This window comes from Scyliorhinus canicula, chromosome 8, assembly GCF_902713615.1.
Source record: "Scyliorhinus canicula chromosome 8, sScyCan1.1, whole genome shotgun sequence".
Taxonomy (NCBI): Eukaryota; Metazoa; Chordata; class Chondrichthyes; order Carcharhiniformes; family Scyliorhinidae; genus Scyliorhinus; species Scyliorhinus canicula.
Genome location: NC_052153.1, coordinates 126332794 through 126359220, shown reverse-complemented (window position 1 = coordinate 126359220; position 26427 = coordinate 126332794). Strand labels below are relative to the sequence as shown.

At 44.3% G+C, this 26427-nt stretch overlaps 1 protein-coding gene across 12 annotated transcripts in view; it reads left to right on the top strand.

The window, feature by feature from the left end:
• rgmb (repulsive guidance molecule BMP co-receptor b) overlaps window positions 1-24706 on the top strand; it is a 227509-nt gene extending 202803 nt beyond the window's left edge. For 11 of the 12 annotated variants that reach the window (XM_038805199.1, XM_038805205.1, XM_038805200.1 and 8 more), the window contains 4 exons: window positions 7118-7155; window positions 17959-18131; window positions 19165-19703; window positions 21872-24706. In XM_038805199.1, the coding sequence (XP_038661127.1) occupies window positions 7118-7155; window positions 17959-18131; window positions 19165-19703; window positions 21872-22534 (1413 nt within the window). In that variant the 3' untranslated portion in view covers window positions 22535-24706. Of the gene's footprint in view, window positions 1-7117; window positions 7156-14575; window positions 14711-17958; window positions 18132-19164; window positions 19704-21871 lie in introns of all 12 variants that reach the window. The other variant, XM_038805208.1, reaches the window with a different exon arrangement.
• Window positions 24707-26427: the final 1721 nt, after the last annotated feature.

Below are 26427 nucleotides of genomic sequence, written 5' to 3'. Positions count from 1 at the left end.
AGTCGTGAGGTCATCCATCCTCAACAGCACGACACTTTGTTAACCTATTTAGATCATGAACCCATAGTGCAGGTGGATGTCTGATTGAAACTTAACAGTTTCCGAATGAGTTTGCCTGGGCTTGGGAAAGACATTGTGAAATGGAGGTTACAGTTGACCTTGCCAGCTTTTTATAGCACCCCTTGATAGCCAGAAAGAGTAGGAGTGCTGGCCCAAATCTCAAGGAGGTTTTTGGGCTCCCTATGCTGATCATGACTTCTCTCTCTCTCCGCGCAGTAATTGGTGACCTCCTCTATCATCTCCAAGTCCTAATCTAGGGCTGCCTCCCATCTACCTGCCCTTTCTTCCCCCATATTGGATGAGCCTACCATTCAGTATGATTATAGATGATCCTCTGCCTCAACTGCACTCTCCTGCCTTCTCCGAACAGTCAATTCCCTGAGAGATCAGAAATCTATCTTGTCCCTGCCGTGAACATACTCAGCAATGGACAGAAACATAAGAAATAATTTGAAGTTTTGGCCAGGACATGAGGGAGAATTCTCTTGCTAATCTTTGAAATGATGCTTTGGGATCTTTTACATCCACTTCATATAGCACTCTCTCAGCAATGCATTGGCATATCAGAATGCATTAGATACTCACATTTCCAAGGTGGGATTTGAATGCACTGGTTTTACTGGTTCGAAGATAAGACTTCCACAAACTTAGCTATGGTTAACTGAATGCAGTGGAGGGCTGTAACTCCCCTACCTCCCCGGCACTCTGCCCAGCTCCCCGTAGATATTGGACACATTAAGTCTAGAGTTGATAGAAGTGCTAAGATCAAAAGGAATAGGAGCATGAATAAGCCATGTGGCCCCTCCAGTCTGCGTTAAATTCAGTAAGATTAAACACAATTTTCCTTTCGTTAATTCGTGATGGCTCTTCCTAATCGGATAATGATTTTCTAAGTACTCTGTTATTAGTTCCTTAACAATGGATTCCAGCAATTTCCTGATGACTGATGCCTGGTTAACTAATCTGTTTTTCTTGTTTTCTCTCTCCCTCCTTCCTTGAATAGCGGGGCTACATTTCCAATCCATTGGCACTGTTCCAGAATCTAAGGAACTTTGAAAGATAATGACCGTGATTCTCCGAAATCCCGGCCAAGTGTTGACGCAGGTGTCAAAACCGGCGCGAGCGGCGCCGGTGTCAACCAGCCTCCAAGCCCAAGCATTCACCCCTTCCTAGGGGGCTAGTATGGCGTTGGAGTGCTGTGCGCTCGAAGGCCGGCGCGAGTCCGCGCATGCACGTGGGTTGCCGTCTCCGTGCCAGCCCCCGGGCAATATGGCGGAGCCCTACAGGGCATGGGGAAATATAGGCCCCCCCCCCCCCCCAGAATCAGCCCACCCGCCGATCGGTAGGCCCCGATCGAGGGCCTAGCCACAGAGGAGGCCGCCCTGGAGTCGGATCCCCCCCCCCGCCCCCCCAACCTGGACAGCCCCCGCAGCCAGACCTCCGAGGTCCCGCTGGGTAGGACCACATACAGCTCACGCCAGTGGGACTCGGCAAGCACTCAGCCCGTCGAGCACGGAGAGTCGCTGGGCGGGCCCCTTTCAATGGCCCCTGACCGGCGCGGCAGCGACCTCGTGGGCGCAGTTAGCGCCGATTCTCCAGTCGCCGGAGAATCAGCGGCCCGGTGTCGGAGCGGCGTGGCGCGATCCTCCCCCCTCCCCCTCCCCGCCCCCTTCCTCCCTCCCCTCCCCCTCCCCCTCCCCTCCCCCTCCCCCTCCCCTCCCCTCCCCCCCCTCCCCCCCTCTCCTTGGCGCCGTGAGGCAGCAGGGCTAACCCACTGCGCCACCATGCTACCCCTACTTTTTCTTCATTAATATAAATTACTTTAGGTTCCTGACTCTTGTTAGATCCTAGGTTACGCATTATTTCTGGTTTGTTTTTTGTATCTTCTACTGTGAAGACAAACACACAATATTTGTTTTAACAGCCCTTTTCCTGAGTCCCCAATTTCTCCTGTCTGGCCTCCTCATGGACTCACCTTTACTTTCACTGCTCTTCTTTTTTCACACATTTGTGAAAACTCTTGCAAGCTGTTTTTATAGTACAGTAACCTTGGCACAATTATGAAGTTCTGTGGAACCTGTAAACTGTATTATTTTATACTTTAATTTATGCTTTAATGTACTATTGAACATTAAAAGTTGAAAGAATATTGTTCTTTACTTCCATGTACTTGCATATTTGTGCTGTATTCCATTGGTAAATGGAACTCCATTAACTGGCATTGTTGATTCACCGGCACCTCCAATTCCCTGTGCATGTCGGATATTAAATATTTTACTGTACCTGCTAGTTTGCACTCATTCTGTTTCATCCCCCATTATCAATTTTTTCACCACCTTTCCACACTACTCTGCTTATGTCATAATTTATCATCAGCCTATCTCACTCCTTTCCCATTTGTTTCAGCCTTTTTGAAATATTAAGTGCCCCGAAGGAAGTATTTACTTCCCAATCATGTCTCTCTGATGGCTATTAGTTCAAACCTATTTGTACCGTTGATTTGTTTACAAACGTATTAGAAATTCAGATAAAATGCCTTTAATTTTAATCTTTTACCATTTTCCCCTGATTTGGTCCTACTCACTGATGTGCTTTTACCATTGAAGTCTTCCTGTCACACTCTGTTTCTTATTAACCAAATTGCTACAGTGCTCTATGACCTTAACTAATTTTTAGATTTCTAAATTTCCCTTCACCTGAACCTTCTGCCCCATCACCCACCCACCCAAGTTTAAAGCTCTTATCTACAGCCCTGGATATTCGATTCATCAGGTCACTCATTCCATTCTAGTTTGTGTGGACGTTGTCCAATGGAACAGTATCCCAGGAAACCAAGCCCCTGCGGCAATTTACCGGCCGCATCCCACCGGAATGGGGATGGGACACAGCAGGTAGATCCCGCAAGAGGCCTCTTCTAGGATTGCTAATAGTTGTTCCACCTCGCAAGATCTAACGAGATCTCACGAGATGTCACAATCTGGCTGCCGCCCAGACCTGCACAGTCTCACTTAACTGTGGCATGAAAGTTCTGTTTTCACATTGAAATTACCCTCCATTGTGTTGTGTAGCGCTATCGCTATGCTAAATGGGATACATTTTGAACAGATCTAGCAACTCAAAACTGGATATTCATGAGATGTTGTGGGCCCTTAGCAGCAGAAGAATTGTTTACAACCAGAATTGGTAACCTCACGGCCTGGTACCATTACCATCAAGTTGGGGAATTAACCCTGGTTCAATGAAGAATGCAGGAGAGTATTCCAAGAGCAACACCAGGCATACCGAAAAATGAGGTGGCAACCTTGTGACAGTTCCATCGTGCCTCAAAAGATAATTGTGCAGTAGGCACAAAAAAAAGCAACATAGAATACCCTCACAAAATGGATTCTGGAAATTCAGGTGACTTCTTGTAGTTTCTGTATAGGAAAGATAATGGGCGGAATTCTCCGCTCCCCACGTATCGTGGGAGTGCCTCCCGACATTTTCACGCCCCCCTGGCGCCCCCGGCGATTCCCCCCCCCCCCCCCCCCCCCCCCCCCGGCTCGGAAAAATCGCCGCTCGCCGTTTTTCACGGCGAATGGTGATTCTCTGAGCCCGATGGGCCGAGCGGTCAGCCCTTCACGCCCGTTTCAACACAGCAGCAACCACACCTGGTCGCTGCATTCGTGAAACGGGCGCCAGATGCCCGTTTGGGGCATCTAGGGGCCCGATTTGGACAGGAGCACCGCGACTGTGCTCGGGAGGGGACAGGTCCGCGATCGGTGCCCACCGATCGTCGGGCCAGAGTCCAAAACGGACGCACTCTTTCCCCTCCGCCGCCCGGCAAGATCAAGCCGCCACGTCTTGCCGGGCGGCTGAGGAGAAAGACGGCCACTGCGCATGCGTGGTTCGCGCCGTCTGCGTGATGAAGTCATCCGCGCATGCGCGGGTTGGAACCGGCAACCCGTGCATGCGCGGATGACCTCACAAATGTACCATTTTGCACGCCACGAGGCCCGCTCCTAGCCCCTCGGGTGGGGGTGAATTAGGTGCGGGGAGCGGGCCCCGAGGCTGTCGTGAACCTCGGCCGAGTTCACGACGGCCTCCACGATTTTGGCCACCAGCGGAGAATTCCGCCCAATGGGTGGGATTCTCTGGCAGGATCCTCCCCTTCGCCGGCAGCGCATTCACGACTACGGATTTCCCGACGCCGTCAGGGTGGCCACAATGGGATACCCCATTGGCCGGCTGCCGGGATGGAGGATCCCGCTGCCAGCGGCGGCACACCATGCCAGAAAGCGAGTCTGGCGGGATGGAGAATCCTGCCCAGTATGTCTGGGAAGTTACTTACAATGCAAATGAGTTTCCCAGGTGCTAATTGTCTACCCGTTACCATTTCAGCGCAAGAGGTTTAAATGACAATGGCTACCAGACCTTTTGGCCCCTTGTCACCCATGTGATGGGATATTAAATAAAGTATTTCAGTGCGCTAAATATACCTGGAATGGTAATGAGATATCACTCATTTCCTCTCCCCTCACATTGTTTATCAATCACACCAGGTCTAACCCATTGTGTGAGCAATGGGATACATCGGATACTGCCATCACAAGTCTGAAACTAACTGGAGGTGGAATGAGGTCAATGCCTCATTAATCCACAACAGAACCCAGTAAGACAATCTGGGACCCAATACCTCTGAGGGAGAGATCATTCCAGCTAAAGGCACAATCCTGTCTTGAAAAGACAGTTTTACAAGCACCCTTGGGTGGCCCATTCACAATTTTACAAATTAACATCTTTAAGCACCTTCCAAACCCGTGACCTCGACCACCCAAAATGACCAGGACAGCAGATGCATGGGACCACCACAACCTACAGGTTTCCCTCCAAGCCACTTACCATCCTGACTATATGGTGGCACCTGGTTCAATTCCGGCCTTGGGTGGATTTCCTTCCACAGTCCAAAAAATGTGCAGGTTAGGTGGATTGGCCATGATAAAATTGTCCCTTAGTGTCTAGGGATGTACAGCTTAGGTGGGGTTATGAAAAAAAATGAAATTAAAATCGTTTATTGTCACAAGTATGCTTCAATGAAGTTACAGTGAAAAGCCCCTAGTCGCCACATTCCAGCGCCTGTTCGGGGAGGCTGGTACGGGAATGGGGATGGGACGGCGGGGTGGGCCTCTTCCTTTCAGTGGCGGACGCAGACTTTATGGGCCGAATGGCCTCCTGCACTGTAGAGAGTCTATGATTCTATATCGCTCTTCCTTCACTGTCGCTGAGTCAAAATCCCTCCCTAACAGCACTGTGGGTGGTCCTACACCATATGGACTGCAGCGGTTCAAGAAGGCAGCCCATCGCCACCTTCTCGAGTGTAATTAGGGATGGACAATGAGTCCTGGCCTAGTCAGCGAAGCCCATATCTCTTGACTGCATTTTTTAAAATCTGAAGCCCCCATCCCACAAGCTCACACACCTTGCCTAACCCCTCCCACCATGACCTTATGAGCTGTCCAAACCCACCTCTGCCCTGACTCTACCTATCTTGCAGCTGACTCTAGCAACAAATGTTATCGGTACCAATGGTTGACATTAGCGGGTTGGCCTGCAGCTCTTGGAAGTGTGACTTTCTCGCCAAATGTGGCGGCAATTATCATCCCGTTGGACATTTATGTTGCTATGGGGCCACGCGATGGGATGGGAGTGGATGATGCAGCCACCTGCATCTGTATCTGCCTATGACACCCATTACTGGTCATAAAATTCAGCCCTTTAATTGTTTCTCTCTCCACAGATTTCCCTGATCAGATGAGCATTTCTTGCATTTTAAAAAAATAATAAATTTAGAGTACCCAATTCATTTTTTCCAATTAAGGGGCAATTTAGCGTGTCCAATCTACCTACCCTGCACATCTTTGGGTTGTGGGGGCGAAACCCACGCAAACACAGGGAAAATGTGCAAACTCCACACTGACAGTGGTCCAGAGCCGGGATCGAACCTGGGACCTCAGCGCCATGAGACTGCAGTGCTACCCACTGTGCCACCGTGCTGCCCTTCATTTCTTGCATTTACTGTTTTATTTTGGATTCTCACATTTGCAGTATTTTACTTTTGGTTTAAGTTTGTGTTGAGGTAGCTATCCTTAGCTGGCGCGGTAGTAAATATACTAAAAATTGTCTTTGTACCCTCCGAAGGGCCAGGAATAATCAACTTCTGCTGAAAAACCTGCAGCTGTCAATATGACAGGAAAAGGCTTGGTTGCAATTTTCCCAAAGTTGATCGTCTGTCGACACTCACTTTCTCATTTGGGAAAGGTACCAGAAGGTGACTGATGCCTGTGTAAATGTACCTCAGTATGAACTAAAACCTTCAGGAGGGGAATAAATGGAAGCCATTTGTTTTACACCATGTAATCCAAGAAGATCCATGTTTGACAACTGACTTGTTTATGTGTACCCTAATATATTCTCTTCAGAAAATTTGGATGGGAATTTTTTTTTGTGGTGTGTACTCTGATCCTTTGATATCATTACAAATTGCCCATGTTAGCTGAAGCTAAACCGGTGTGAAGATATCTGATATACTGCCTTTAACAAGTGTGCTGATCGTAACTGTAGAAATACATTGGGAACTGTTTGACACGAGCCTGAAAGAAGTCTTTGTGTGATTTGTTGAACAGAGAGACAGCTAGTAGGCAAGAACAAGCATCCTTAACTTGACTACAAACTGATAGGATTCATGCCAGATAAGTCACAAAGAGTGGAAATGCCTATAATCTTACCTTAACAGATTTAAGATTAGTCTCATTTAGCTTGCATTGCTAAGCAGCGAAACAAATTAGCAATGTAAATCTGCAGGGTCTGCTAGTGGGGAGAAATCCACTTTTTATAGATTATTAAAGAATTATGCCGTTGGTTGAAGAGCATCCTTAATTTTGTACCAATCCAGAAACCGGGAAAGCTAATTTGTTTTACAGATGAGCTTGGTTGCCTAGTGATGTGTGAACCATCGTGCTGTCAAAGGAACTGCTTTTTATCTCTGAGTGAAATGAACGTCTTCTCTGTTATGTTTCAGATGATTAAAAGCGCTGTGGAGCTCAGAAGCATTTTCTGGTGAGTTTTCTTTTTCTCCCTTTTCCTCTTTGTTCCCTCGAAAGCAATTCATCACTTTGTCTTTCACTTTGCTTTTATCCCTGCACAGTACGGAGAGTCACGGACAAATCCATTTTCTTTTACCGAGGCTACAGAATTTTAACTGCATCTGTTGTGGTTACCCCTACAAGTAAAAGATTGTTTTAGCTTTGTGGCATCAATACATTTGTCTGTCATTTTTATCTTGTAGTCTAAGAACATTGAGTGCATATCCCTAACTTTGCCAATTGGAACTTATGGAGCTTAAACATGTTGTAAGTGGTTCTTCTCCAAAAACAAAATTGTGTGTGTGTATAAAGAACTGCTAAATTAGGCACTTGAAGATCATTAAATATTTATGTGATAATTAATCTTTCATATGTGGGTGTTAGTTTAGAACAATCTCAATCAGATATACAAATTCTACCTGCTTTGTTGGCCTGTAAGAAATTCCACAATTTTGAATTAATTCCTTAGATATCTACCAGACTCAAAAAGGTATTTCCTCTCATTTTCTTCTCTGTAATGTTCAGATATGGGAATGCTCAGGTCAATCAACGTGTTGTACATTGTGGACTTGAAATTCCAGTTGCATCATGGATTCTGAGACTTCCACTTTCTGGTTCTGATGCTGACCTGGCCTTTAATTGTGGTTCTCATCTAATTTAAACAGACGGGGTAATGCAGATGGTAGTGCATAGTAAGGTGAAAAGCCAGTGGAAAGTACTGCAGGAGTGGAAGCGAAGCCCAAAATGTGGCCATAGATGGATATGGGATAAGTGCCCAGCAAACACCTGGAGGGGTTAGTGAGGTGGAGGAGAGGGGTAGCAGATGTGGTGGTGGGAGAATTAGTGGGAGCAGCAATCATTACTCTATAGTTCCAGAGGTGAAATTCTAACCTGACAGTGGGGAGTGGAGACTCAGCTTGTAATTAATCTTCTTCCAGAAAATAATCTTTTTTTTTTATTGTCACAAGTACGCTTGCATTAACACTACAGTGAAGTTAGATAATTTCCTTTAACTCAATAAGATAACCAAAGGTGCCTTACAGAAGTCAGCCCCTCACTCCAAAGCCTAATGACCTGGATTTCAGATATCACAGCGCAGTGTTGATGTTTAAGAACAACACAGAAAGGTGGTAAGAAGAAGCACTTGCTGTAAATCGGTATCTGCACGTTAAGACCAGTTGATGTGCAATCCAGTATTTCAAAGTAAGCCTGTTCTTTGCTTTCTGTGTTTGAGAGAATACTTGGAGTCAAAGAACAAAACAGGCCCTTCGGCCCTCCAAGCCTGCGCCGACCATGATACCTGCCTAAACTAAAACCATATGCACTTACAGAGTCCATATCCTTCCATTCCCACCCTATTCATATATTTGTCCAGATGCCCCTTAAATGCCGCTAACTTACCTGCTCCCACCACCTTCACAGGCAGCGCATTCCATATATTGACCACTCTTTGTGTAAGAAAACTTGCCTCGCACATCTGTTCTAAACTTTTCCCCACTCACTTTAAACCTATGTCCCCTAGTACTTGACTCTCCTACCATAGGAAAGAGCATCTGACTATCCACTCTGTCCATGCCACTCATAATCTTGTAGACCTCTATCAGGTCACTTCTCAACCTCCGTCATTCCAGTGACAACAGACCGAGTTTATCTAACCGCTCCTCATAGCGAATGCTCTCCATACCAGGCAACATCCTGGTAAACTGCTTCTGTACCCACTCCAAAGCAACCACATCTTTCTGGTAGTGTAGCGATCAGAATTGTACACAATATTCCAAATTAGGCCTAACTAAGATCCTGTACAGCTGTAATATGACTTGCCAATTTTTATATTCAATGAACCGACCGATGAAGGCCAGTATGCCTTATGCCTTCTTGACCACCTTATCCACATGCGTTGCCACTTTCACTGATCGGTTTACATGCACGCCCTGATCCCTCTGCCTGTCAATACTCGCAAGTGTTCTACCATTTACTGTGTTACTTCCTACATGCATTGGACCTTCCACAGTGCATTACCTCAGGATTAAACTCCATCTGCCATTTCTCCGCCCAAGACTCCAAGCAGTTTATATCTTGCTGTATCCTCTGACAATCCTCTTCACTATCCGCAAGTCCACCAATTTTTGTGTCTTCAGCGAACTTACCAATCAGACCTCAGACCAGCTACATTTTCTTCCAAATCATTTATATACACAACGAACAACAAAAGTCCCAGAACTGATCCCTGCGGAACGCCACGAGTCACAGCCTTCAATTCAGAAAAGCACCCTTATACTGCTACCCTCTGTCTACTGTGACCAAGCCATTCTGATTCGATCTTGCCAGCTCTCCTCTGATCCCATGTGTACAGCAGTACTTAACAGGAGTGCCAGTCTAGATGATATGCTCACATTTCTGACATGAATCTTCAATTTCCCCAAAAGTAAGGATGCTACCATGAGTCAAGACTGACATCTTAATTTCATACAAACATGTCAATCAATCATTTGATAATCTTGGAGAATAAATGAACATATATAGAAAAGAGATGATGGACACAATTCTACCACCGCAATTGAGGGAGGGGCCCAAATCCCTGCGTGAGTCACCTGACGTACGGTGCCCGGCACGATCTAGGTCACGCCCTCGCTGGGCGTGGTCCAGGTAATTATATTTAAATGATCCATTAGGCTCATTTAAATATGCATAGCCATCTTGACGCTACATTCACCCGGCGACCAGGAGTCACTGGCAAGGCCTCAACCGGACACCGATTTGTAAAGGTAAAGTCACCATAGTCCCAGATGACCATAGGCTGCTTTCCCCTTTGAGGGGGAGAGCTGACTGGTGGTGATTTAACCTGAGGATAACCACATCTCAGGCAAGGGGCAAAGTTGAGATAGCGGGCCCCTCATGAATAACCTCAGCTGGAATTTAACCCACTCTGGGTTAAAAGGTCTCACTCTGTATCACCAAACCAGCTGTCTAGCCAAGTAAGCTAAACCAGCCACCAACTGATTAGTACTGGTCTCCACAAGTGGCGATCAGGCGCGATGGCCAGTCGGGGGTCTCAGAGGCCATTGGAGCCCCCCTCCCCCGAGTGGTCAAGGACTGGGCGGGGTGGTACCCTGGCATTCCAGCACTCGGGCACCTTGGCAGTGCCAACCAGGCACCCTGGCAGTGCCAACCTAGGCTGACAGTGCCAGGGTTTCAGGTTGGCAGTGCTGTGGGTCGGGGCCTGAAGGGGCCATGCCCATGAAAGGGGGTGATGGGGGGGGTATGAAAAGTGGGGTGGGTGAAGGGAGGGTGTGAGGGGGCCTCATAAGGTTTTTGGGTTGAAGGTGGTGTCCAAAGAGGGGGGCCTTCAATGGCCCCATAGTGGAGCGTCCTCACATGGGGGGCAGGGGTGGGTAATGCCCATGTCTGCAGGGGTGGCATTGCCTGTGAATAGAAGGTGTGGGGGACCCTCAAGCTCACTTAGAGATTGGGCACCCTTTCAAAATGTTGCACTGATCTCTGAGGAGCCGGTTCTGCCGATTGAGTTTAGCTCCTCACTGCTGAAACAATTTCTAAGTGTAGGCTAGACTGTGGAGAAACTCCCCAAGTCCCAAAGAAACGATTAAATGTGGATGAGTCCAGGTCTGGATCTCCCCAAATAGCCAGCGGGAAACATCCTGCCAAACTCACCCAAAATGACACTTAGATATGTTTTGGTTGAATCGCGTCCAATATAAAGGCAAATTACGTTGAGAAGGTGAATGGAAGAGCGGTCCAGGTCACTCTGCATCCTCCATTCTTCCTAATCTTTTTGATCAGGATGATGCCCGAAAATAGAAAAAAAGCAGATTATGACAATTTACACAGAAAGGTCAACTGTAACAAAGTAATTTGCCAAGGAAACGGCTGGAAATGTGCTATCCTTGGTCAGACGTTTTAATGTGCTTTATATTAGAGGTATAAATGAACTGAATATTGGTAAAAGTGTGCAATGAGTAATGGACAGAGAGAAAGGGAAACGGTCCCTCTCAAAATATACAATGTAAGAACGATTTGAGAATTATAAATTTCTAGCTTGAGCCATTTCAGCACGACTGAAAGTGAGTAGGGTGTATATCACTGGGACTTTGAAAATAGTACTGAATCAGTACAATGCCCTGAACATGTACATTTGGAAAATTACAGCCCTGGCTAGAGTGGCTGCAACAAAGAATAACTACAGGTGACTTCTGGGCTCAGGTACACCACCACATACAAAGATAGGTTAAAGGAAAGGATATTCTTTGAAGAATAAGGTATGTTGGAAGTGAGACATGATATGAGTATTCAAATTGGGGTTGGAACCTGATAAATTGAATATTTGATGGTACACAATCATCATAGCAAGATTTTGAAGGAAACATTATGGTTCATCTCTCTCTTGGGATATCAAACCTCTGGAATAAATAACTACTTAATTTGAATAGTGTGTTAACAGTATATTGATTTGAAAGGGAGTTACTTAAATTTATTACACCAGATATTGGAGCTACACACACACACTGCACACATATACAAATTAAGAGATAGACGTTTCAAAGATTATTTGTCTAGAAATGGGAGGAAATGATATAGAACAGGGCAACCCTCTCTCCAAAATGTAACCAGTAGCTTAGGTTAAAGGGGAAATGACTAGGTAATCGAAGTCTATAATTTATATTCTGTAATTCCCTGAATTCCTCAGCTGAGTTTTAAAGCCCCTAGGTTCTCATTGACATTTTTAATATTTCCGTAAGATAGTTATCTGGATCTCACATTCAATCTTTTTGAAACGAATAAAGCATTTAGTCAGAATGAACAATTTTATTTAACCTCTAGCCAAATTGTTCTCGTATTTTCATTGATGCTTTTATATTTCTCTTTTGCCTACCTTTTCCAGTGCTGTACTTTTTTTTTAAATTTAGAGTACGCAATTATTTTTTCCAATTAAGGGGTAATTTAGCGTGTCCAATCCACCTATCCTGCACATCTTTTGGGTTGTGGGGGCGAAACCCACGCAGACACGGGGAGAATGTGCAAACTCCACACGGACAGTGACTCAGGGCCGGGATTCGAACACGGGTCGTAGGCAGCAATGCTAACCACTGTGCCACCGTGCTGCCCTTTCCAGTGCTGTACTGATTCTCTGTCTGAAAGAAAAGATCATCAGGCTGTTTCCCAGCTTCTCCCAAATCACTTTGGAACCACTGGCTCCAGTTGCCACAGTTTCAATGATTACATCCCTCCCTTCCAATAGATTAGTTCCTTCACTGTTCTTGGCTGTGCTGATGTGAATTCATCTGTGATATATATATATATACACTATCATGGGTACAAATCTGCAACGGTACACTACAGTATCTGCAGTAGGAATGGAGAGGGGATCTGGCAGGGTTGCTCCACCGGACCCCTGTTTTTACCTAGATGTCCTGCTGTGGGATCTGAGGGACTGCAGTGAGATGTCTTTCCTAAAGACAGGAGAAAGAGGACAGCCTCTCAAACCAAGCAAGAGTGGATGGAAATAGTTGAGGGATTTAGGAGGTCCGGAGGGCAGGAAAGGTGAATGTCATTGGAATTACTGGTGCCTAGGCCCACACTCTGACTTTTCCAGCACCGCAGTCCTCAGGTCAACACACTTTGCAGCTCCACTCTTTCCTCTCTCTCCAGACATTCACGTTCCCATTTGGTTAGCAATCACACTCGCTCTCATCCTATTGCCCTTTCATATTCATGCCGCACAGTCACACTTCACAAACGGTATCCTTCCCTCCACATATGACATTGCATACACCCATAATTCTCTACTTTCTCCACTTGAAGACGAGAGCAAATTACCTTGGAGAGTGACTGTTTTGGTTAAAACAATAGATTCAAGGAAGGTTAATTTGTCTAACAGAGACACAAAAATGACTGTTCTGAACTGCGTAGGAAACAACACGATTTATTCCAATATCCACACACCACCTCTGCTCACCCGTTGTCCTGTCCCATTTACGTTGTTGCCATTTAAAAAAAAAAAAATTGTCACAAGTAGGCTTACATTAACACTGCAATGAAGTTACTATGAAAACCCCTAGTCACCACATTCCGGCGCCTGTTCGGGTACACATTGGGACTATTCAGAATGTCCAAATTACCCAACAGCAGATCTTTTTGGACATGTGGGAGGAAACCGGAGCACCGGAGGAAACCCACCCGGTCACGGGCAGAACATGCAGACTCCGCACAGACAGTGGCCCAAGCCGGCAATCGAACCTGGGACTCTGGAGCTGTGAAGCAACAGTGCTACCCACTGTTCTACCATGCCACCCTCTGAATCTGGAGGGGAGCAAACAAGCCCCAATCTTCTAAACAGCTCTCTTATTGTTACTCTCTATCCATGCTGGGGGGATAATGATGTTTTTCTGATTTCCCTTCCACTTAAACTACATTTTGTTTTCTCCCCTAGCAACCTGGCCAAGCAGATTGTGAGTGTAATTGAATTATTGGGATATCAGTATAGTTGAAATGTAGATCAGGTTCAGATAAAATTATTCAATAATTACCTTAGATATGGCAATACCAAATTCCCTTATGAATTATTCAACACATAGACACCTCCTTGGACTTTTATTTTAATTTCATAAGAATGCAAGTTTCTTTTAGGAACCTCTAAAGATCATAAAGCCATCAGACCCATCGTTCAGAGTAGTATTTGCAACTTTCATTTGAAGTCTTGATTTTTCAGGGGCCGGTTTTAAAGTGCATTTAATGTTGAAAGGGAGAAGTTATGAAGTTATAGTAGAAAAAGTACATGTTTCTATTGTTGAAAAAATTCAAATGTTTCAGTCTTCCATGAGTTCCAAGAATTTCCACTGGAATGCCCAATAGCACATATCTTTTTATATTACATTGCCGACAGCTGATATTTCACTCATGATATTAGAACATTCTGGATAATCTAATGGCCAAAGAGTTTTTTACGATGATCAGGACACAAAATACTGAATTATTAAAAGCACTCAATTGTTTCTTGTACTGTCACTTTAACTAAGCAGTAATTTTGGAAATTCAGTTGGTTGTTTGAATACCTCTGTACTAACTTCAAAAAATACTAATAGTTTTGGATTTCTCTCTCTCACTATACACACAATGTTATGGGTGAAACATCAACTAGGTGTGATTCATAAAGAAACACTTCCACTGCAATTCCTATATAACTGACAGTTTGCTTAAATAATTGCAAGTGATCTTTTCCAGATACAACACTACAGTGTTTAATGTGTCCAGAGAATTTGAAGCCTAATGCTGACACTTAGATTTACTTAGAAGATTTACTCATCAGTCACAATAAGTTTGTTGATGTCAAAAGAAAACTGTTTTTGAAGCCTCCTACTTTTCCTTCTTATGTATGCAAGGTCCTGTGGACTGGGAGAAGTGATGGAAGAATGGAATTATTTTCATCCCTGATGATTTTGGCAGATTGGACATACCCCTCTCCAGACCAGACAAGTGTCAACTGGGGAGAAAGGGATCAAAGGAAAAGAGAAAATGTAATTTTTAAAATGCATACCATTGTAAATATTGATCACCGTGAGGATTCATGAACCTGCTTTCATAGTCAGACGAAACTGATGCATTGGAAGTTCTTACTCATAGCAATAATAATGCCATGAAATTAGAGTGAGCAGTTCCATTTTAGTGGCACGAGTACTTAAACCTCCAGGATTAGGATTACTCAAATTTGTCACTAAAATTAACAATTTTGCTAATTCATGTAGCGATGCAATTCTAATGCCACATTATTGTTGAAGAGTAAAGGTAGGTTTCCTCTGCATCTAACCTGCGCTAAACCTCACCCAAGAGGAGCTGAATATATTTGCAATCACTGACATCCCTACTTTTTTTGGAAATTATAATATTAAGCTACTAATTTTTAAAAACATGCATTTATAAAGTGTTTTGTCATGGCTCTCACACATCTCAAAACATTTCACATGCAATAAATTACTTTGAATTGCAGGAACTGTTATGTAGACAAATCTGGATGCCAATTTGCACATGTTAAAATCTGACAAAGAGCTATGAGTTAATCTGTTTTACGTGGTGTTAGTTCAGGGAAGTGAGTTATCCAGGACACTAGATCTCCATCTCCACTTCAGATATTGCCAGGCAATCTTTTATGTCTATCTGAACTATTTGAACAGCAGATGAAGCTTTGATTTAATATCTCGTCACTCGGATGTTCCCCTCCCAAGTCACTCATCATCTTGACTTGGAAATATATCACTGTTCCTTCACTGTAACTGGGTAAAAATCCTGGAACACCCTTCCTAACAGCTCTCTGGGTGTATCTACACTGCACGGATTTCAGCGATTCAAGAAGGCAGCTCACCACCGCCACCTTCTCAAGAGCAATTAGGGATGGACAAAAAATATTTGCCATGCCAACGCCACCCACATACCATGGAAAAAATTTAAAAAATAATCTGAAGGATGACTCATTTGAAATGGAGCACTGCACCAATGGTTGAAGCTGCGTTATATGCTGAAGAATATGACTGAAACTAACATCCTGTTACTTCACTCAACAGAAAACCAGGACAACCAAGAAGCACCATTTTATGCCATCTTGGAAAAGAAGCATGGCATGATGGCGTAGTGGTTAGCACTGCTGCCTCATGGCGTTGAGCACCCAGATTCGATCCCGGTCCGGGTCACTGTCCATGGGTCTCACTGTAGAATTTGCACATTCTCCCTGTGTCTGTGTGGGTCTCACCTCCATAACCCAAAGATGTGCAGGGTAGGTGGATTGGCAATGCTAAAATTTCCCCTTAATTGGAAAAACTTTAAAAATCAAATAAAAATCTTGGGGAAAAAATTGCCTTCCAATTGTCTCATATAATTGTGAACAATATACCTAATATCAACGGGCCAGCATATAGTTCCTCACCAGAACTGCAAGGTTCCACTGCCCACGTGATAGGGTATGAGAAATTAATTAGGAATACGTTTTTTAAAGCCAACTTTGTGTTATTGAGAAAAATAAACCATGCTAGTTATACACGGATTGCTTACAAATGAAATATGTTCTGAAATTCTAGGTACAAATTAAATTCCTCCCAGATAAAAAGATGCCGTGGAGATAGACAGGGAGTCGATCCAAGGCGGTGTTTCTAAGCACTTCCGACCCATGAGTTGGGAATGGTATGGAAGTCTGGGATCAGTGCATCTCTCACACCACAACTTTAGGAACCTATGGGTATCAAAGTGAGAGTGAAAAGGGGATTGTTTATTTTCATTATAGTTTTGTTTTTAGATTACTCGCAGTCATGTTGCTTGTCCACCACATGGTGTTATAATTAAATTTTCCATCAAAGTCGGTTCTGTATCGATATAATAATCCTCGCGTATTTTAGAAAGTAAAAACTATCTCGGGAATGTCAAATTTCTATTGAAATGAACGATTTTAGGGCGCACGGTGCAACTTTTTCACCGAACCGTGGCGTTAATTATTGAAGAGAATTGATGCTGGTGAAAGTTACTCCATGACAGAGCCGCTGCGCCCTCTGTAGTCCCTGTCAACACACGCAGCCTGACTGACTGACTGCTGTTGCTGCTCCCAAACTCTTGGTTCATCATTTAAACACACCAATTTGCAGCCAAATTGACGTCCTTCCAACACTGCGACTTCTGCAGCTAACTTGCAGCACAAAGGAGAATGTGATCCCCCAAGATATGCTGTCACTCGGTTGAAAGATGCTGGTTTATTCTATGCGAGGTCGGGGATAACTTTTTTTTGTTTTGTTAGCAAAGTAAACTGTGTTTGCCCCAGGCTGGGGGCTGACTGTGTGCAGCCTGAGCCAGCACTGATGGTTCAACATTGCGGTTCACAGCCGTGATATCAATCATATAGTGAATATCATCAGACAGCAGTCTCGAGCTCTCCAGCTGAAACCAAATGCACAGCATTTTAATCCGTTTCTTCCTGGAGGGTGTTCTGTAGACCAGTGTTTTTTGAACATTGTTGGTTTGGTCTTTTTGAATTGCACAGTTCCCACACCTGTTGTGTTAGTGGGTTCAAACGAAGTTGCAATTATCAGTCAGTTGGTTTATTTTAGGGTTTTTTCGCAGTAACTTCATACTTGTGACAATAAAAGGTAATTATATTATTTAATAAATTATTTTTCCCCTTTTAATACCCATTTCATCACACCGCTGGTTGGAGTGTAAACTGATTCTGTATGAATTTACAGAACCTTGTTAAAACTGCGCAATGTCGTTTGTATTTTTTTGACCTCGCCTTTCATTATTATTTCATGTTACTATTCTGTTTATTATTCTGTATTGCTTCCTGTTGTTGTTCTGCTTCCCATCAAATTTTTTTGGACCCCCTTCTCTTTCTGGGTTTTTGCATTCTTCCCTTTGCTCATTCCTCCTCCTCCTGCTGTGGCAGTGGCAGCTCCAGCTCTGACTCCACTCTGGGCCCTGATGAAGTCATGCGCTCCGGTGCAGCCCAACCTGCGAGAGCGGAAACTCCGGAACGCTGGCCCGGGAGAGGCTGATCGACAGCGTCAACCTGCCAATCGGGAGGCGGCGCCCGGGGTAGGCGGGACGGCGCCTGGCCAATAGGCAGTGAGCGCTGTGTGTGTGCAGCCTGGCGTGTGTGTGCTGGCACTGGGTAGCGGAGATTGATGGTGTTGGGCCGGAGCTGCTGCTCCTTATTCCACTAAAATAACAATGTTGTTTGCGCCACCGTGTTTGTGATTAATCTGCCTCCGTGCGTTTCTCGCTCCGACAGGACGAGGAGAGGTTCCCGCAGCTGCTGCCCCTTCTCGGTGAAGCATTTGAGAAACTCACTGCAACCTGGATGGATGGGCATGGGGAGAGCAGGATTTTACTACCCCGGGGCTGAGCGCCCTTACACCGCCTTCACTTTCCTGCTGCTTTTCATTTCGACGTGTACCAACACAGGTAAACCCCCCCAGCACCGCGCTGTGGTGTGAAAGGCTGCAGCTGAATGTTGTGCAAGGTCCTGGCCTCCGATGCTGCAAAATCAGCGCTTGGATGGGTTGTATGTGTGTCTGCCTGCTGCAAACTTGCAGAGGAATCTCGCTCTCTACCTCCTCCGCCTTGTAAACTTTTCGTTTGATAAATCCCCCTTTCTCTCCCTCTCCCAGTGCAGAGACTGCATCTTGTATCACTAACCGTTTCTTTTGGTAGCAGCCAGGAAGTAAATATTTTGGATTAGAGTCTAACGTGCTGGTTTCACCTCGGGAAGAGTTGTGGTTGTGAGGGGGTCTGTGTATTGGGGTTGGGAGGGAACCTGGGAATTTTCACACACAGGAATGGGCTCTTGCTCTTTGCTCCAGTGGATAGGGGAGCTCCAGTTACCAGCTGCAGGGAATGACTGGATCGCTTGTTCCAGTTCTCGGCACTCCTTTATTTTTGTCTATTCGTAGCTCCTCAAACATTTTAACTTCTTCATCGTGACTGAATCTCCTCTAACCCCTGAAGCCACCGCCTGATTTATCGGGAAGAGCAGATCAATCGTTCTTTTGTCTGTATTACAAATGTGTTGCTAATGGGCTTCCTCGCACGGGTTGGTGCCCCCCATCCCCCAGCATTGTGTAAATGGATGTGAAGGTGACACAATGTCCTGCTTTTTTCACACTCTCTTTGGAACATTTTAACTGCGGATTGGACATTATGGTGCTGGCTGGTCACTGGAAGCAGCTCCACATTGAAGCTGTTACAGAAAGTTACCACGCACTTTGTTTTCAATGTCACTTTTGCAGGGAAGTTGGAGAAATGTGCAAATCCTGCCTTGCATCATATTGGAAGCTGAACACGGAACCGCCCAAACCCAGGCAACGTTTCAGTCAAATTGCAAGCTGGAGAATATAATTCTTCCCAGTTGTGATTTCTATCACTTGGTGCCAGTTTGGGGGGACGTCTTGTTTCAATCCTGTGCAAGTTGACGATGTTTTACCTTTTGTTTTTGCAGCTTACTGCCAGCAGCAGTATCAGTGCAGGATCCAGAAGTGCACGACCGACTTTGTAGCCCTCACCTCTCACCTGAACGCCGCTCTGAATGCTTTCGCCTCCGAGTTTTGCATCGCCCTGCGCGCTTATGCCCTGTGCACCGAGCGCACGGCCAAGTCGTGCCGGGGCATTCTGGCCTTCCACTCGGCCGTGCTGGGCATCAGCGACCTGATGAGCCAGAGGAACTGCTCCCGGGAAGGGCCCACGTCGATAGCAGTCCAGGACCTGGTGCCAGTCAGTCACAACATGGGCTTCTGTGATTACGAGAACCGGGCTGGGCTGGTGCGTGGTCACCGGGCTGCAGCGGGCACCGAGCCACAAGCTGGACGCCGCTATGTCTTCTGCGGCTTGTTTGGCGACCCGCACCTCAGGACTTTCAGAGATCACTTTCAGACTTGCAAAGTGGAGGGAGCTTGGCCCTTGATTGATAACGACTACTTGTCAGTGCAAGTAACTAACGTCCCTGTTGTACAGGGATCCAGCGCCACAGCCACTAACAAGGTACATACAGGACTCTGTTCTTTGGTGGGCTAGCTTTTTATTCTGAGGAGGAAGGGTGGGGGTCAACACAAACAAGGTGAGGGACTCCTTGCTGTAAAGTAGACAGTATACTAGCATCCTTAGGATGGGATTAGTAGAAGAGAATCCCCAGCTGTCATTTTTCTAAACTGTTGTGTTTCAATATCTCAGGACTCTGCCTACTTTTTGTGCCCATCAGACTTCCTGTCTGAGTGGGAGATGGTGGTGCAGAAAGGACTGTAATAGAATCTATTGTGTTTTTAACCAGTGAATTCTATTATAATTTCTGTCGCTACTTTACTCAATATTTCTGCTTAATACTTTCTCAAAGTATCATAGAATCCCTACAGTGCAGATGAAGGCCCTTCGACCCATCAAATTTGCACCCAACTTTCAAATGAGCACTCTGCCCGTTTACAAGTGTGTACCCTTACCTATCCCCATAGTCCCAGAACATAACCTGCACATCCCTGGACCTTAAGGGGCAAACTGGAGCACCCGGCGGAAAACCATGCAGACACGGGGAGAATGTACAAGCGTCACAAAGACAGTCACCCGAGGACGGAATTGAACCCGGATCCCTGGCACTGTGAGGCAACAGTGCTAACCACTGTGCCACCATGCTACCCCAAAATAAAATAGTATTAACATCTCTGAAGCAGTATGATCCAAAGGGAGTGCAGAGTTTCAGATCATGAGAAAAAATCTACTGCTTGTAGTTTTAAGTATTTGGAACAAAATATTTGGATTCTCATAAGTGCATTTGCAAAGTTTTCTTTCATTTGTGATTTCGCATTTTGTGAAAAAATGTGTAGACAATGACCCCGTGACATGTGTATTGTGGACCTTTCACACCGAGTCCCTGAGCTCATTATGATGCTAACATGGCCTAACTAGAATTATTTCAATTCTTGTGTGTGTTGTGTTCACACATTTTGATGAGCTCCCATATAATTTACCACATCAGGAGTTTCTTTACATTGAATTTGAAAGCCTCCCAATGTTCTTTTTAGCAGTAGTTGCATGGTTTATAACTTTCTGAGGAAAGGTTAATTGAAAGACGGATCAATTTGCTAATGAGTATACTGTATAATCAGTGATGTGTTTAATCCTAGTTACTGCTATTATCATATCTTTAGGATGTATTTAATCAAAATCTGCTATTAGCATATTAGAATTTGTGTCTTTTATACATAACCAATACAAATTTGGACCAGAAAAAACTAACATACAGGAATACCTTAAAAAAAAATCATGCGAATGTAGACATAGGATTTTTTGATGTGAGTGCGTTACATATATTTAGGTGAATTTTTGATTGAAGACAACAGCCGTTTGAATATTTTTTGCTGTGCTTGAAATGCATATGGTTGTCTGCTTTGACCCTGCAAGAAAGCAGGCTTAATGCTCAACAGGCTCTTCCAGTGAGCTAACAGCATACATGGAATCCTGATAACTTTATTGGTAGGCTTATAGCAGAAATCTAATTACAAAATGGTTAGATTACAGCATTTGTCTTCTGAAGGGAATTAGTATTTTACCATGTCTCACACCTGGATGACTGATTTAAATAGAGCACTTTGATTTGTTTATATTGTCTTCTAAAAGAGCTGCCTTGTCCATATTGTGTGGATAGTATATACATATTCCACTATTAATTATACACAAAAATGAACTACAGCTTGAGGACAAAAAAACCAACTTTATTAAAATCATTCCTCAGATTCAAAAGTTTGTTGCTAGTTTCTTGTTTAAATAGGCCCTTCAGAAGCTTAAAATGTGCAGGAAGTCTATGCAGGAGGGCATCGGGTTTTCCCAGTTGTAAGCAGTGTCACTCACTTTCAGATTTTGTCATTTTACCTAACCTGGGAGGAGATCTGAGACTGGGATTGTTAATGTGACAAAATTAGGCGCCCTAATTTTTAATCCTAAAAAAATCTTGCATAATTAGAGATTATTAATCTTCCATTGATACACAAATAATCCATGCAGGGTCAGGAAGTGAGAGTAGCTACCCCTACTATACATTAATAGCAAGAGGGTTTATGAAAAATTATTTCAGTAATGGACATTTGAGATGTGATTTACTTAGTTATTCTGTGTCATATTTGTCAAAATATACTGAGTGTGCATGGTTTCATTCCTTTCAGATAACCATCATATTCAAAACCTACCATGACTGTACAGATCAGAAGGTTTACCAAGCGATGACAGATGATCTGCCCGCAGCATTCATAGATGGTACAACAGTGGGAAATGGCTGGATAAAGACTTTATGGATAGTTGAAAAAGTTAGTGGTAAACATGTGGAGGTGCATGCAAAATACATAGGAATGACCGTGATAGTGCGCCAAGTGGGACGCTATTTAACCTTTGCATTGAGGATGCCTGAGGCATTGGCCCTCTCTGAGAACGACAGCCAGGGCCTGCAGCTTTGTGCCCGTGGCTGCCCAATGAATGAACGTATTGACGAAGGTGGACACCTCCCTCTTCCAGCCAATAGTCCAAACCACCTGCACCACACCCAGGCCCCACCAAAGGGTGTTTACACATTAGAGACTGCAACAGCTAAATGCCATGAGAAAATCCAAGTAAAGGATGTCTATTTTCATTCCTGTGTGTTTGACCTTCTGACAACTGGAGATGCAAACTTCACAGCAGCAGCTTATAGTGCTCTCCAAGATCTAGAGACATTGCACCCAAAGAGAGAACGGTGGCATATTTTCCCCAGAAGCAGTGTTGCCCAAAACAACAATGTATTATTTAACATTTATGTTGGACTGTTTTCTTATGTTGTGATTGTGATTTTGTAGGTTTTCTGTTTATAAAAAATATTAAATATATATTGTTATAATATATTCCGAAAAGTATATATGTATATACAGTATATATGATGGGATGGCAATCCTGAGTAAACATAAGATTGTACATACTGTGTGATTTGTTATGTAAGTTCACATGAAGTTGGTTGTAGTATTATGTATTTTTTTCAACGTTTTTTTAATGAATGATGTACGAGTTGTGATATCCATGCAGTAGGGTCTGTTGTTACAAAGGGCACTTTATGTTTCTAATTACTGACACTTCAAATGGCTACCAGTTAAATGTGTTCAAATTTACTTTGCTGCCTGTCAAATCAGAAAGTTTGATATACAGCCTCAGAAGGATTCCCAGATGTGCTTCTTGGGTACAAAATAGATAATTGTTTGTGTAAGTGTAATTGCCTAAATATGTAAATAGTTAACTTATTTATAAACAAAATGTCCTGCTAGAAGAACCTTGAGCAAATTCTGTGCTATTTCTGTGTTCATTATGCTGTGATAGTGGTGCCACCTAGTGGATTGCACTTGAGTTACTTCAGTGTTCAGGTGACCAGTGATTATAAACCTAATTTGTTATTTTAAAAAGGCTGCTAAATGCCTTTTATATTACACAATGTGTTGAGAACACCCTCGCCCCACCACCCATCCCACCTGGAAAGGAAAAATTAGTAGCTTAGCGCTTGAGTGAAATTATGAAAAGGTATGTCATAGAACTTTCCTCCAAACCAGTAACTATTTTCTTGGGTATTTCCACAACAGCTACCTTTTCAAATGTTTGCTGCTTAACAGTAATGGCGATGCCTAGCTTTGTTAACTATGATCTTCTCTTTTTGTCTTTTAAGGTTTCATTAGTCGAGGTCCAATAAAGTTGCTCTTAGGTCTTGGCCAATCTGCATTTTACTACTAAGAGTATGACAAACAGTCTGGGTACACTGACGGTTTCCACATCACTTGCTGCCAGCTCAATGCTATGATAACAGCAGGTGGATATTTCCGTGAGGAAGTCATGGCTGCAAACGTAGCCATAACACTTTATTGGGCCACCAATGTGCTTTGCATCTTTCTAGAACTCTCTCACTTCCACAATGTTGGTAAACAGTGCAGAATAGGAGCAGTAAATTAATATATTGGCTTCTCAAATTTATAAACCTTTTCAGAGCAATTCAGTTGGGAGTGAGATCTTGCTAAGTGAAAATCAGTTGTGTGCAAGTTGGTCTCATCAAAATTTTATAAACCCTCAAAAGAAATGTTCTTGCAAACGTCTATGAATGACTTAATGCAGCTTTTACCGTAGATGGACCTGTAGATGATTTGGATGGTATTAAATACATCCGATAAGTGCTTCATTTTCCAGTGATCGCACTCTCAGCCCCCTGTAATGGTTTACTAATTCTTGGCATCTAGGTACAAAAAGGAACCCCCTCTAAAATACATGTGTGATGATGCAGTCTTTTCCTTGTTCTAATTTAGGGAACACCTACAGAATATTTTAAAAGATACCAATATATTTTCCATAGAATCCCTGCAGGGCAGAAGGAGACCATTCAGCCCACCGAGTCTGCACCGACCCTCTGAAAGAGTACCCTACCTGGGACCTAGACACTAAGGGGTATGACCAATCCACCTAACCTGCACAACTGTGGGAGGAAACAAGAATACCCGGAGGAAACGCATCAGACACATTGTCCAGACTTTTTCAAAATTAGGCTAAAATAAACATGAGTAATTTCAGGGCTCGCCATTAAGGCTTGCTTGTGGGAGAAAGGTAATAAAGGAGCCTGTGTGAGTTAGAAATGAGCTGTGATGATTGAGCTACTATGTAATTGCGTAGCTGAATTGCTGGAAACTGCACTATAGCTGAGCATGTATCACTTCTGAAGTATGTATTTTCTCGACAGAATAAAAAATAGGAGTCATAGATCAGCTGTGAATTGATGTTGAACCCCGATTTTTCTTCTTCTGCCTTTTCTCCTTTGTGCTAAAATTCCGGGGATTTCAGTAACAGATCAGCCTCACCAAGTTTCTCTTGCACCACTCTGCTTTTGTACTCACCTACCATTCCTATTTCATAAAGTGGTAAACCTGCAAGTTTGTATATTTAAAATTGCTATTGAAGTCAAACATGCTGTTGAAACATGCATTAAAGTTCTGTTAGGAAGTGCATGTCTAGTGTCTCGTTATTGAATTAAATAGATAATTGCAGCACTATTAATATTTCCATTAACTGGAATTAAGTAATTTGATTTTATTCCTTCACCAGGAATGGTCTATGTAAGGGTCCTTCCTGTTTATTTCTTTATTGTCGCTTTTTATTTTGTTGCTATCATTTTTGATCCTTGGGTGATTAATGAACATGTATCTTTAAATGAAGCAGCAGAAAGAATGAGAAATTCAGAAGTTACAGGAGAGAATCTTCTACTGGTTTGAACAGGAGCTTCAGACTTTTGGCACCAGAGAGAGACAGATGGGCTGGGATTTGGTTTGATTGGCTGTGGGCCAACGAATTGTCCCAGAAAATTTACTTTGCCCGGTAGCAGTTGGTGATGGGTTTCTGTCCCGGTGGATAATTTTCATAGCCCCAAAGAGTTCCAGTTTGGCTCCTGGAAGCAAGGAAACAAGAACTCTCCATATTTTCTTCAGAAAGATAGGGTGCTGTATGCTTGAAACTGCAGAGAACCTGAATGAAGCTACAGGAAACCCATTGCTGGCTGTAAACAAAGACCAGGGGCTGGATTCTCCGGTCAGTGACGCCGAAATCACGTTCGGCGACCGGCCGGAGAATCCTATTTCCTGACCGAAGCGGGGTTGGCGCAGCTTTGGCGATGCTCCGCTCCCTCCAAAGTAGCATACTTGCAGAGTACACCAGGCCTGAGGCCTCCCCCCTGATGATCCACCAATGCTCCTGACTGGCCGAGTTCCTGACGGCGCAGGACACGTGTGGTCTCATCATTCGGGAACTTAGCGTGATGGCTGCTGACTCAGTCCAGCGCCACCACAATCGGGGGAATGGGCAGATCCGTGGGCAGGGGGAGACATTATTTGGGGCTGGGGGCGCACGAGCCGGCCAAAGGAGGGGACTATTTCGTGGGCCGGGTCTGCAAGTGGCATCTGCCATGAAGCACAGCGCGGCTGCTGCCGTGCACATGCGCAGCCACGCACCCGGCAATTCTCCGGGATGTATCGCAGCTAGAGTCGGGTGTTCTACGCTGCCTTCCTGCTAGCCCCCAGCAAAACAAGGAATCGGTGGCCGTTTTGCGCCAGTTTTCCTGATGTAAAATGCCACCGTTCCCATGCCGGCATGAGGACATAGCTCCAGAATCGGAGACTCCAGCCCCAGGTCTCTTTCTCCAGAAAGGCTGTGAGAGCTGTATTTCTGAAACTACCGCAGCCTGAATGAAACTACAGTAAAAGCCTCAAACTGAGAGCAAAGTTGGAAGAGGGGTACGATGCTGAAAACCACCATCTGAAACAAAGACTCCTTTTACTTCAGTTTTTTTTTTAACCCCTTCCCCTTATGTCTGCGTGGGGGGGGGGGGGCAAGTTTAAGTGGGGAATTAGATAATATTTATTGGTTAATTCACTTGTGTTGTGACTTTGGATCAAGTGGGGCTGAAATTGACCACGCACTCGCCCAGAAGAATGCAACATAATTTGGGGATTGGGTCTGGGATATTTTTTTTAAAGTCACCAGGTTTGTAGTGATATCACAGGATGGCCCTAGAAGCTGCTGAGAGGTTTCTTCAGGCGGTCAACTTGTAAGCTAGTCAAATTGACTGGGGTATGAAAAATAGAGGTTCCAGCTAGAGCCAGGAAGGTGGAGATAACTGACGCGATTGCTCAGCATTTAAAGTTGAAAGAGATGCTGGAAACACAGGAGAGCCCTC